The sequence below is a fragment of the Larimichthys crocea genome, chromosome II (assembly GCF_000972845.2).
Source record: "Larimichthys crocea isolate SSNF chromosome II, L_crocea_2.0, whole genome shotgun sequence".
Classification (NCBI taxonomy): Eukaryota; Metazoa; Chordata; class Actinopteri; family Sciaenidae; genus Larimichthys; species Larimichthys crocea.
This window is the reverse complement of record NC_040012.1, coordinates 5,813,385-5,825,525: the sequence shown is the minus strand read 5'-3', so window position 1 is coordinate 5,825,525 and position 12,141 is coordinate 5,813,385. Positions and strand designations below refer to the sequence as shown.

At 47.1% G+C, this 12,141-nt stretch overlaps 1 protein-coding gene across 2 annotated transcripts in view; it reads left to right on the top strand.

Annotated features, from left to right (window-relative positions):
- Positions 1–3,560, top strand: part of adcy8 (adenylate cyclase 8 (brain)) — a 60,293-nt gene extending 56,733 nt beyond the window's left edge. For both annotated transcript variants that reach the window (XM_027291504.1, XM_027291510.1), the window contains 4 exons: positions 306–452; positions 1,066–1,158; positions 1,242–1,356; positions 2,642–3,560. In XM_027291504.1, coding sequence (XP_027147305.1) covers positions 306–452; positions 1,066–1,158; positions 1,242–1,356; positions 2,642–3,150 — 864 coding nt within the window. In that variant the 3' untranslated portion in view covers positions 3,151–3,560. The remainder of the gene's footprint in view (positions 1–305; positions 453–1,065; positions 1,159–1,241; positions 1,357–2,641) is intronic.
- The last annotated feature ends 8,581 nt before the right edge of the window (positions 3,561–12,141 follow it).

Genomic DNA, 12,141 nt, shown 5'->3' with positions numbered 1-12,141 from the left:
GCAACTTTCACGTCCAGGCTTCGAGCTTTGACTGAGCTCGTTAAGTGTGTATGAAGTCAGAGGCTTATTTTCATAATCGTGTAATTTAATACTGAAGCGAGCAGCAGCAGCTCGACTTCTCCTGACCTGTGGCTGGACGTCATGTTTACAGCCTGATGTTAAATATTTCCACACGCCATGTGACGTGCTGCATGTATGTGTATGTATGTGTCAACACTGCCCCCCGATGGTGGAGGCGGTGTGATGCAGTTTACAGTCGACACAATAACTCCAGCTAATCACAGTGTGACTTCTTCTCCCCACAGGAGCTCTACTCTCAGTCCTACGACTCCGTGGGCGTGATGTTCGCGTCCATCCCGGGCTTCGCCGACTTCTACTCCCAGACCGAGATGAACAACCAGGGAGTCGAGTGTCTGAGGCTGCTCAACGAAATTATTGCAGACTTTGACCAGGTGAGACTGAAGCTGAAGTGCTCCCACTGCAACTTTTAAACATCTCAGACGCCGACGGCTTCCGTTTATAAATCTGTCTTCAGAGATGATTAATGCAGAGGCACAAACGACATCAAACACACTCAGCGTACGCGATGTTATCCCCCTCACGAGATCTCAAAGACAGAACGATACAAGCGGCTCCCGTGGGTCTTTGAAATCCTTGAAAGTTTGACAATTTAAGGGGAATAAATCAAGGCCTTGGGTCAGTGAAGGAGTAGCCTTCAGCCCAAGACAGCACACAACACACACTGTGAAGCCTGATCGGGTCACGGGATCAGATTTTATGGAGAAACTGTCTGTGAGAGGAAAGCCCGAGGCGGCAGGGAGGTCAGCCGGCGTCTGTCTGTCTGTCTGTCTGTCTGTCTGTCTGTCTGTCTGTCTGTCTGTCTGTCTGTCCACTTTTAAAGGGCTTTCGATCAGGCACCTGGTTCTGCGATCTCTCGCTGAGTCCGGTTACTCCATAAAATATGATCCAGTTTCACTGAAATCTATAGAATAAAGATGAACTGTTGGACTGTAACTGCTGATGTTGTGACACTGACGCTCGCTGACGTTTAAAATCTCGTCACAGTTGCTCGATGAGGAACGTTTCCAGGACATCGAGAAGATCAAGACGATCGGCAGCACCTACATGGCCGTCTCTGGACTGTCACCAGAGAAACAGGTGAGATCTTCCACGATTCATCTGAGCACACATCGACACTCGGAGCAGTAATCGACACTGACTTCCTCCTCTGCCTCCCGCAGCAATGTGAAGATAAATGGGGTCACCTGTGCGCGTTGGCCGACTTCGCCATCGCCCTCAACGAAAGCATCCAGGAGATCAACAAGCACTCGTTCAACAACTTCGAGCTGAGGATCGGTAAGAGCCCCGTGACGTTCACATGAGAGGAAACAACACCTCGTCAACTGACGATGATCAGACATATTTAATGTCTGAAGGTTTTTCCTCTGTGAGAATCTTGAAGGTCGCTGTGCTCAGAGAGTTTCTGCAGCTTAAAGAACGGACGCAGTCACAAGACATAAAAGTATGTTTCTATTTTTTGCTGCATCCAAAGCTCTGAGTCAACAGGTACCAGCCTGTGTCACTATGGCAACCGGTGCCAACGGTCTCCATCTGAGATTAATGTTCCTTCTTCAGTAAAGACACCATGAATCCACCTGTGGAGAAATATAGAAATGAAAACGTCTGGGTCACGGTCTGAAAGAATCACAGATGTTCAGTCAAACACGAGTAAGAAGAGGCAGGACCGGTCCAGATAGATGGACGTACAAAAGAAGCAGAACAAATCCAGGAAGGAGCTGCGGAAACACAAAGTATGAGTCAGAGAGTGAAGAACAAACAAAGACGAACCGACACTGAAAACAGAAAAAACACAAAGACGTGAAGGACGGCGAGACACAATGAGACTAATCAGGGTGCAACAATTCAAACGGGATCGGCTCCATGTCCTTCATCTGCTGATGACGTCAACGAACGTCGAGCACAGCTAGACAGTTTTCGTGGTGTTTCGGTGATCGGCAGCAGCAATAAACTGCTCGTTGTTTTGACTGCACGTGCGTGAACGTCTGTTTCTGTTCATGAAACATGAAACATGAGAGGAACTGAGATTTACACACACACAGATTTACTAATAGCTTAAAGAAACGGCATCTATCTATCTTGATCGGCCCAATTTAGTTTGTCCGAGTGGCGTTGCCGTAGATACCGTATTGTGTGACGTAATCAGAAGGTTCACGAGCCGATCTGGTACCTAACAGCAACGGCAGGAAGTTAGAGACACAAGGAGAGGGAGACTTTCAAAATAAAACTAATGACATCAATGACGTCTTTGTTATATTCAAGTAAAATTCATGATTTTGAGACTTTGACATGTGATTAACTGGATTATTAAAACTGTATTTAAGGTTTTAAGCTTTTAACACTTTTATTCCAGCGAGGTTAAAATCTTTACATCGATCGGCTTTGTTGCTCTGTTTGAAACCGACTGAAGACTCCTCGCTCGGCTGAAAATAATTCTTACCTGCTCTGTTGTGGATCAGATTCTGGTCTTAATTTGACCTGGAGCGTAGACACAGATCTGAGATCAGTAAATAAATAATAATAAATAAATAAATATCATGTGCATCCTGTGTGTCTTGTGCAGGTATGGCTCACGGCTCGGTGGTGGCGGGCGTGATCGGTGCCAAGAAGCCTCAGTACGACATCTGGGGGAAGACGGTGAACCTGGCCAGCCGGATGGACAGCACGGGGGTCAGCGGCAAGATCCAGGTCCCCGAGGACACGTACCTGATCCTGAAGGAGCGCGGCTTCACCTTCGAGTACCGCGGCGAGATCTACGTGAAGGGCATCAGCGAACAGGAGGGGAAGATCCGAACGCACTTCCTGCTGAGCCGCTCGCAATCCAACCGGCTCATCATGCAGCAAGAACCGCCGCGCAAGGTCCCCGGCCAGTACTCGCTGGCCACCGTGGTGCTCGGCCTGGTGCAGTCGCTCAACAGGCAGAAGCAGAAGCAGATCCTCAACGAGAACAACAACTCGGGCATCATGAAGGGCCACCACCACTACAACCGGAGGACGTTGTTAGCGCCCGGTGGCTCCGAGGTTGGAGGTGGGCATCACACGGAAGCAGCTGATAAGACTGAGCTGTCCTGAAGAGCCGACCGGAGCTTCAGGTCGGTCTGCACAGGTTCCTCAGAGCGAGAGCTCATCAGGCGGGAATCATCCCAGTGGTTGAGTTACACCTCAGTGTGCGTCTGATGTCACATTAGGAACAACTTTATCATTCCAGTCCTGAAAGCGCTGCTCGCTTCCAGACTTCTTAGGCCAGTCAGGGCTTAATAACGGGGACGTCATGTTCCTGCAGCAGAAAAGTGTGGACGACGCTGACGGATGAACACGTTCGTCACCAGTACGAGGTCTCAACAAACCTCTTAGACCTTCTGACCTCCCGTAAAGACAGAAACCGCAGAGTCGAAGCTCCAAAGCTCAAAGTTCATTTCACACAGCTCACATTGTGAAACCTATAGGGCTCAAATATTCTCATGCAGTTTGTTTTGATTAGTGAAGCCTCCAAATTAGCACAAGAGCAAATTACCTCTGATTGTTAATCGTTGTAAATTCAAGTGAATCAACCCCTCCCCCACCCCGGGTGCTTAACGAGCTCAGTTAATGATCCGGCTCCTGTAAGGACGAGAGTTCAAACCAGGTTACGTTAGATAACGCCTCATTTGCATATTTAAACATCAAATTTAAACACAGAAAATAATGTGTCCTAATGTGAGTAACGAACCAGGGAAGTTTCGTGGTGATATTGACTCGTTAAAGGTCCCTGCAGACGTTTGAACATGTGCGGTCCCCGCTTGGTTACACGGTCCCCGCTAACGCATCACGTGATTTTACTGACCTACAGGTGGCAGCAGCGAGGCGGCCGATGGATGTAAACGACGGAGGAAATACAGCAAGTTTGTTGGTGTTGAGAAACACTGAATGTAAACAGAAACTTTGCTGTTAGTTTACGAGAAGAGGGCAGCTCTAATCAGGAAACATAACGAACATTACGAGCAGCCATCGAGGTGAATGTTTCATTAAAGTCTTCTCTGGCTCCTCCCACTCTGGTTTAACTCAACCAATGAGACGATTCCTGCCTTTTTGATGGACGTTCGTAGAGCTGAAACTCCTGAAGGAGGAGGAGGAGGTGGAGGAGGATGAAGAGGAGGTGGTGGTAGGGAGGGAGGACGATGTCTGTTCGACTGATCCCTCCGACTGTTCGTCGTTTCCACTTTCCCCTTTTTATGTCGCCGCCCACCCCGCCCCGCCCCGCCCTGCTGCCCCCGCCCTTTACCCAGAAACCCCGTCCCGCTCTGACCCTCGCCCGGTGTCGATGTTTCTTTTTTGTATTTCTTTTATATATGAGAACACAATAAAGGGGTCTAATTTTTTATATAAGCCACGAGTCTGGTTGCTTTTATTTAGTCGCATTTGGTCTGAACACGAGAAGAAAGAAACATCACATGGTTCTGTTTACGTTTGTTTCTGTTCTTTCCTGCTGATATTCTTCATATCTCTGAACACACACATTGTTGCAGAGTTTAATACCGAGATGATCTGTGCAGTATTTACGGTTTCAAACAGTAAACCACAATTTAATAATGATTAATAACTATACATAAAAAAACAGACACTGAGCATCTTTTCCTGAATTCTTAATAAAAATTAAAGTTTTATATCGGACAACATTTAAACCAGTAATAATCAGCTGGGCTTTAATTTATGTAACATCAAAGTTCTTTACAAAGAAAAAAATGAATCAAATCAATGAAATGAAATAAAATCCAAAGCACAGTGAATAAACGATTTACTTTCTATGTAGTACTCTGTGTACTTCATGGTGTAGTCCAGGTAGTGATTCACCTCTTCAGCTTCTTTTGGGTGAAACCGTCTGACTCCAACCTGATTGGACGTCGACGTCGAGCTGCAGCTTCGTCACGAACACGTGAAGATTCATCAGTCTGCATGTTTCCTGACGCTTAGTGTCCGTCAACAACAACTGACACAACATTACAAATTTCACAAATGATGACATCAGAAATATTATTAAGATTTCACAGAATATGATGAGAAGACTGAACTGTGTCGTCTGAGTAATCAATCAATCGAACTTTATAAAACATGCAACACGCAGTGCTTCACACAGTGAATACAGACACAAGCTGAGGACGCTCCATCTCAACAAGGAGGAAGATTAAAAACAACCTGAACTAAAATAAAAATATAAAGTGTCTCAGCTTCATATTTTAGCCTGTTCGATTCATAAACACACATTTCTGTCATCTTCACCTTTAAGAAACACTGACGTCATGAAGACTGATGATGTATTCGTCTCACCTGTGAGTGCTCTGCAGGTGAAAGGTGTTCACTCCTGATGAAGTGTTCACGTGTCCGCCCTGATCAGAGCTGTTTGAATCCTCTAACCGTAGAGGAAAGGAGCTTCAGTGCGTCCTCTGTTGTCTCCTTCAGCAGAGGACACACGGAGGAGACGCAGCCCGTCCTGCAGATCATCATGACGGTGCCATCACTGATTCATCATGATCTTTATATGAGTGGACAGGAGGCGAGCAACCACACCAGCTACCAACAGAAGGAAGGGTCTCAGGTGAGCGTTTTGTAGTCCATCTTCTGGACTTTGTAGTTTTACCACAGATCACGTCAACAACATTCACCGTCGCTTCATGACGTAGAGTGAGAGCAGTCGACTCCTAACTCCTCATCGCCTCTCCTTCACATCTGTCCTCATCTCCTCTCCTTCACATCTGTCCTCATCACCTCTCCTTCATGTTTCCTTATGACCTGGTGACGTTTGAGGTCAAGGAAAGGTGTTTAGGAAAGGACTGACGAGCTGTTTAATTGAGCTCTGACAGTTTGACGGCTGCTCTGTATTAAGAGGCAGTTTTCTTAGTAGTACTTTTACTTTTGGTACTTATTTTGATGCTCATACTTTTACTTTTAGTAAATACACACAGACCTCCTGCAGTGTGCACAAACGGCCACTAGATGGCAGAAGAAGCTCAGTCAGACTTAAAGTGTTGACCATGTCTCTTCATGTCTTTGTGTTGTCATGGCGATGTACCTGACGTGTTCTGATCATAGAGCTCATAGATCATGATGATGATGATGATGATGATGATGATGATGTGAAGTCTGACTCATTAGGACAAACGATTATTTATATCAGAGCTGCAACATTTCAGATGATTAATCACTTTAATTTATATTATTTTAAAAATCTGACTTCAGCTTAAACAGAAAATCTTTTGTTTGTTTGTCACTTTGGACCGATGATCAATGACTCATCGATTATTTCAGTCTGAACTTGAATTGATGAAGCAGATAAACGAATCAGGTTCAGACTTTAGTTTCTCTTTTAACATTTCTACGATCTGTCACCTCGTTCTGAGCTCTGCCTGCATTAAAGACGTTCTTCATGAGTGTTCTGTGTTCCAGTGAAACCTTCTGCAGGCTTCGTTTGTCTGCTCTGGGCTACTGTAGAGGGATGGCGGTTCAACATGGAGGCCTCTGTGGACGAGGACCCGCTCTCACCTGCTGTCAGTGTTTATGTTCAGCAGGTGGTGTCCAATCAGCTCGCAGCAGCTGATGATCAGCTGAGCTTCATCTTCATGTTTCCTTTAGTTAGATCAGAGTCGGCCTCATCTTAATGTTTGAATATCGCAGCTTCACAGACGTCAGCGATGAACGACTTCGCAGCGTCCGGTGACAAACTCAAACTCAAACGCTGCGTTCAGGACAAATTGATCGTGTGTTTGTCTCGTTTCCCGCCCTCGTATGGATTTTCTGTTAGACGTGAAGGAGGAGGAGGAGGAGGAGATGACGGGAGAGGCAGAGACGTGGAGAACGGAGTTGCTATGGCGACCGTTGGCATATAGGGGGGTGCAGTGTGTGTGTGTGTGTGTGAGTGTTTTTACTTCTTTCAAAATAAAAGTCCACATATTTAGAGGAGTGTTTTTACTTCTTTCAAAATAAAAGTCCACATATTTAGAGTGGACTTTTATTGTGACAGTCCAAAGCTCATCTGTGTCCTGCTGTTTAATCAGCATATTATATTATAATATATGCATATATTAAAATGAGGATGATGTATAAAACTTTCAGTAAGAGCCACTCCACCCGCTCCGTCCACCTCCCTGAGACTTGCACGTGGTGTGTAAATGAAGCGCTCCCTGCGCTCGTCGTCCTGGCAGCAATCAAACTGTAATTAGCAAAACAAATTATCTGCATGTAAACATCGTTTGCAGCAGGCCGGGTTAACGCTGCACCGCCTCCGTCAGCCACACGTGGTGCAGAGAGGGTGGTGCCTCCAATCAGCCCGGGCAGCTCTGGACTCTCGGTGTCAGAGGCCGAGCTCCTCGATTCTGCTTCGACCCGACTGACACAAACACACGACGATCCATTTGTTCTGATAACGTCTCATCTTCACTCTGCTTCATCCACCTGTGACCTGACCTCCACCCAGAGCTCCATGAACCAAGTCAGCATCGAACAAACTCTTCAGGAAATGTTTCAAAGTTGTTTGTTGTCTTGCAGACAAACCGGAACTTTTTATTTGGGTCCATACTGCTGAATATTTACTGCAGGGTGTCACATGAACGCATCACGGCGCCCGTGGCATCACGGCTGAGCTCCGACCGCTCCGACCGCTCCGACCACTGCACCTTTAAAACCAGCAAAGAAATCAGGAGCAACAGTTTCTCTTGTTTTCATGAGATAAACTGACAAAGGTCACATGCATTGAACTCTGGGTAATGAAGGCAGGATGAAGAACACGACAGTCTGTCTGAGATCAGAGCGTCTCTCTGCATCTGTCAGTGAACACACACGTCGAGTCAAAGCGACGATTTCAAAGAGTCAGACGTCACGTTCACCATGGCAACTGCCTCCTTCCCGCCGGTGATGCTCCTCAGCTGACCACAAAGAGTCGACCGCCATCTGGGCTAACAGGCGTGTGTGTGTGTGTGTGTGTGTGTGTGTGTGTGTGTAAAATGATGATTTGTATGTTAGCTGCTGTTAGCTCAGTTTGTTAGCCGGGCTGAGCCATTGTCGTGCCAGAACCGGAGCTGATGGTTGGTTGTTGCATTTTAAACATGGAGCCACGTCAATAAAACATGTTAGTGAACATAAACACTCTCCTTAAAATCATTTCTTTAATGTCACATAGACGAAACACTCGATCACCGTCCTCTCACATCCAGAGACGGAGACGGAGATGGACGTGTCTGTCTCTCACTGGGCTGAAGGCTGAAGGCTGCCCTGCATGCACAAAGATGGAGATGTGGGTGGTGGTGGCTCATGGTCGCTGACACAAACGTCCCTACATTTCCCCCTCGGAGACTGAGCGCCCTACATTCAACCATCAAACCCACTGTTACATAAAAAAACCAACACCGCCACACACACACACACACACACACACACACAAGAGCAGGCATTGCTGCCTGTTGCTAGGCAACAAGCCCCAGAGCCTCTGTCGTCGTCGTCGTCGTCGTGGAGTCTCGCCGGGCCTGACGATGCCGCCCCGTACCTGAAAGTGAAATGGGTCAACGAGGACAAAAGAAAAGAGACAAACCGGGCAAAGAAAGACAGAATGAACATCAAGACGTGTCCTCAGGCTGAGGGAGGAGGACACGAGGACGCGAGGAAGAGGAGGCGAACGGTCAGAGATCTGTCGACATGTTTCCTCGTGTTTGTTCGTTAGCTCGTTACCGTCTGCAGATATGACAACACGTGGCGAGCTGCAGTCCATGGACACATTCGACTGTTTGTGACTGTGACTCATTAATTCATTAAAATAATAAATCATAGATATCACAGAACGTGACGTTCCACCTCTGTTAGCCGTTCCCTCTGCCACCTCCAGCTCCTCCTCTCATTGTTCGTGTTCGTGCGTTAACTGTGACGGAGAGTTTGACTCCAGGAAGACTTCGACGCGTTCATGCTCGTCGGCTGAGCCTCTTTTTTTAACCCCGGCTCCACCCTGCTCCGCGGGGGGTCTGTGCATCCGTCAAACAGACCGGAGCTCTGTGATTGTTGTAATTTTCATCTCACTCCTCCTCCACCTCCTCCTCCATCGCTCGCTCTGCAGCCACCTGCCTTTTCTCTTTTTTCTCCTCCAGCTGCTGCTGATGCTGCTCGCCTGTCAGGGGCAGCTCCTCATTGGCTCGCCAGATCGTCATGGCAACCACACACTTGGTATTTGCAGCTCTCGGTGAAGACACAGCATCGCTCTGAGTCTGTCTCCACGCCGAACGTGCCGCGGCGTCTTCAAACACACGTGAAATATGAACACACAAAACTAAAAACAACCTGCAGTTCCTCTAACGTCCACCTGAGGCTGGCTCCAGAAGTGAGTCAGTCTCCATAAGTCCCCATGTCCAAATGTCCAACTTCACAGCAGAAATAAACATGTTTACAGCCTGGTACAAAAAACAGTTTTGGTCTCTGGAGCTAATTTCCCCGTTCATGACAACTGTACTGAGGGTGAATTTATATACAACTCACCTGTTCAGTCCAGGTCACATCTTGATCTCCAGGTAAAGTCCTGGTGAAGTTTTTGTCTCAGCTTGTGATCATTTAATTAGCTGTCAATGCTGCATCATGTTCATGTAGATGTGTTCACTCACACACGTTCAGAGTTTACAGATGAACGTTGGCGCTCTGTGTTCATCTGTGGCTCGTCGCCTCAGCGAGCTTCAGTTTGTCTCCCACTTAGAGACCAATCGACTCGCTCGGCCCTTCGACCCCAGAGAGCAGCGAGCAGCCCGGATTAGAAAATGGAGCTCTGCTAAATGTCACTCAGCGTGTGTGTGTGTGTGTGTGTGTGCGCGCGCATGTGTGTGTGTGTGTGAGTGTGTGAGGTCCTCGGCTGGCAAACAATAGAGGCGGTGATGGAGCTCATCCACACCAACATTCTTTACTGTCTGCAGCCTGTGATGGACGGACGCAGCACCGACCCTCAGAGTTTGATCACATGGTCACAGGTGTCTCTGTTGATGTAACACCTGCAGCTGTGCACATGTTCTTCAGTTATCTGTTCACATCCCAGAGCTGCTTAACCTGAGAGACACATTCTGTTAGGTGTGTATGACACTGTGTGTGTGTGTGTGTGTGTGTGTGTGTGTGTGTGTGTTTTTGGACGTGGGTTGAGCCCTAACAAGCCAAATACCGCCCTCCACCTCCACCCTCAGCCAGTCTAGCAGCTCGTCCTTCCCCAGGGCCTCATGTCTGCCATGTCAATCCCAGTCTGGGCGGGTACACACTGATCATCACACACACACACACACACTCTGTGTATGCAAATATTCAGATGATTTTACAATCACATGTCGAGGAGCTGGGACATCCATCTGGAAGAGAGGCAGAGCCACAGTAGATACAGTAGATGTACAGTAGATGTACAGTAGATACAGTAGATGTACAGTAGATACAGTAGATGTACAGGAGATGCAGTAGATACAGTAGATGTACAGTAGATGTACAGTAGATGCAGTAGATACAGTAGATGTACAGTAGATGCAGTAGATACAGTAGATACAGTAGATGTACAGTGGATGTACAGTAGATGTACAGTAGATGTACAGTAGATGCAGTAGATGCAGTAGATACAGTAGATACAGTAGATGTACAGTAGATACAGTAGATACAGTAGTAAGTAAAGTGTGTGTCGGTCTTCATGATCTGATGTTTCATGTTTCATGTTTCATGTTTCCTGCACGTCATCGTTTTATTTGCTGAGTCACGTTTCAGAAGCTGAAGTTCAGACTCAGTTATTTTCAGAGGCACAAACACTGACAGCATCTTCTCACACTTTCTGTGTTCATCATATTTTCATCGGGTTGCTTAGCAACAGCGGCAGTACTCCTGTGTGTGTGTGTGTGTGTGTGTGTGTGTGTGTGTGTGTGTGGAACATGGACAGAGAAACAGTGTGTTCTGATTTTAAAAAGAATAAATCTTTGATCTTTGTTTCATCAGCGTCACAGTTAAACTAATCACAGCTGACGGAGCTTTAATTATGGATTATTGATTATTGATTTATTATGTACGTTCATATTTATTGATTTGGCTCTGCAGATGTCTGATTTGTTCGTAGCTTCACAGCTGAGTCCACTCTATCCCCATCCTCACTCTATCTCCACCCTCACACTCTGTCTCCATCCTCACTCTGTCTCCACCCTCACACTGTCTCCATCCTCACTCTGTCTCCACCCTCACACTGTCTCCATCCTCACACTCTGTCTCCATCCTCACACTCTGTCTCCATCCTCACTCTGTCTCCATCCTCACTCTCTGTCTCCATCCTCACACTCTGTCTCCATCCTCACTCTATCTCATCCTTACACTCTGTCTCCACCCTCACACTCTATCTCCATCCTCACTCTATCTCCATCCTCACACTCTATCTCCATCCTCACACTCTGTCTCCATCCTCACTCTATCGCCATCCTCACTCTATCTCCATCCTCACACTCTATCTCCATCCTCACACTCTGTCTCCATCCTCACACTCTGTCTCCATCCTCACTCTGTCTCCATCCCAACACTCTGTCTCCATCCTCACTCTCTGTCTCCATCCTCACTCTGTCTCCACTCTGTCTCCATCCTCACTCTGTCTCCACCCTCACACTCTGTCTCCATCCTCACTCTGTCTCCACCCTCACACTCTCAAACATTGATCCACGCCTTCATCATCATCAGCTCTGTCCTCCAGAACCTCCACTGTCCCACAAAGGATCCAATTCAAAGTGCTTCTTCTGACTCCTCCATCCTGAGGCCTCCTCCTCCACCACCACACTCTTGATGCCGACCTCCATCTCCACCTCTCAGGACCAAGAACTGGACCTTGGACAACAGAACCTTCTCCATAGCTGCTCCTCCTCCTGTTCATAAATAATATGAATGTATCTGTAGATGGAAACGTTATGAATGTTTAAACGAGTCGTCGATGTCCTGAAGGCGTTTCTTTTTTTTTTAGTCTGAATGTTTTGTCGTCCTGGTGTTTGAGACTTTTTCATTATTGACACTCTTTGCTTCACGTCTGCGGCGCTGACCCACTTTCTCCTCGCCGGTCAGTGAAGT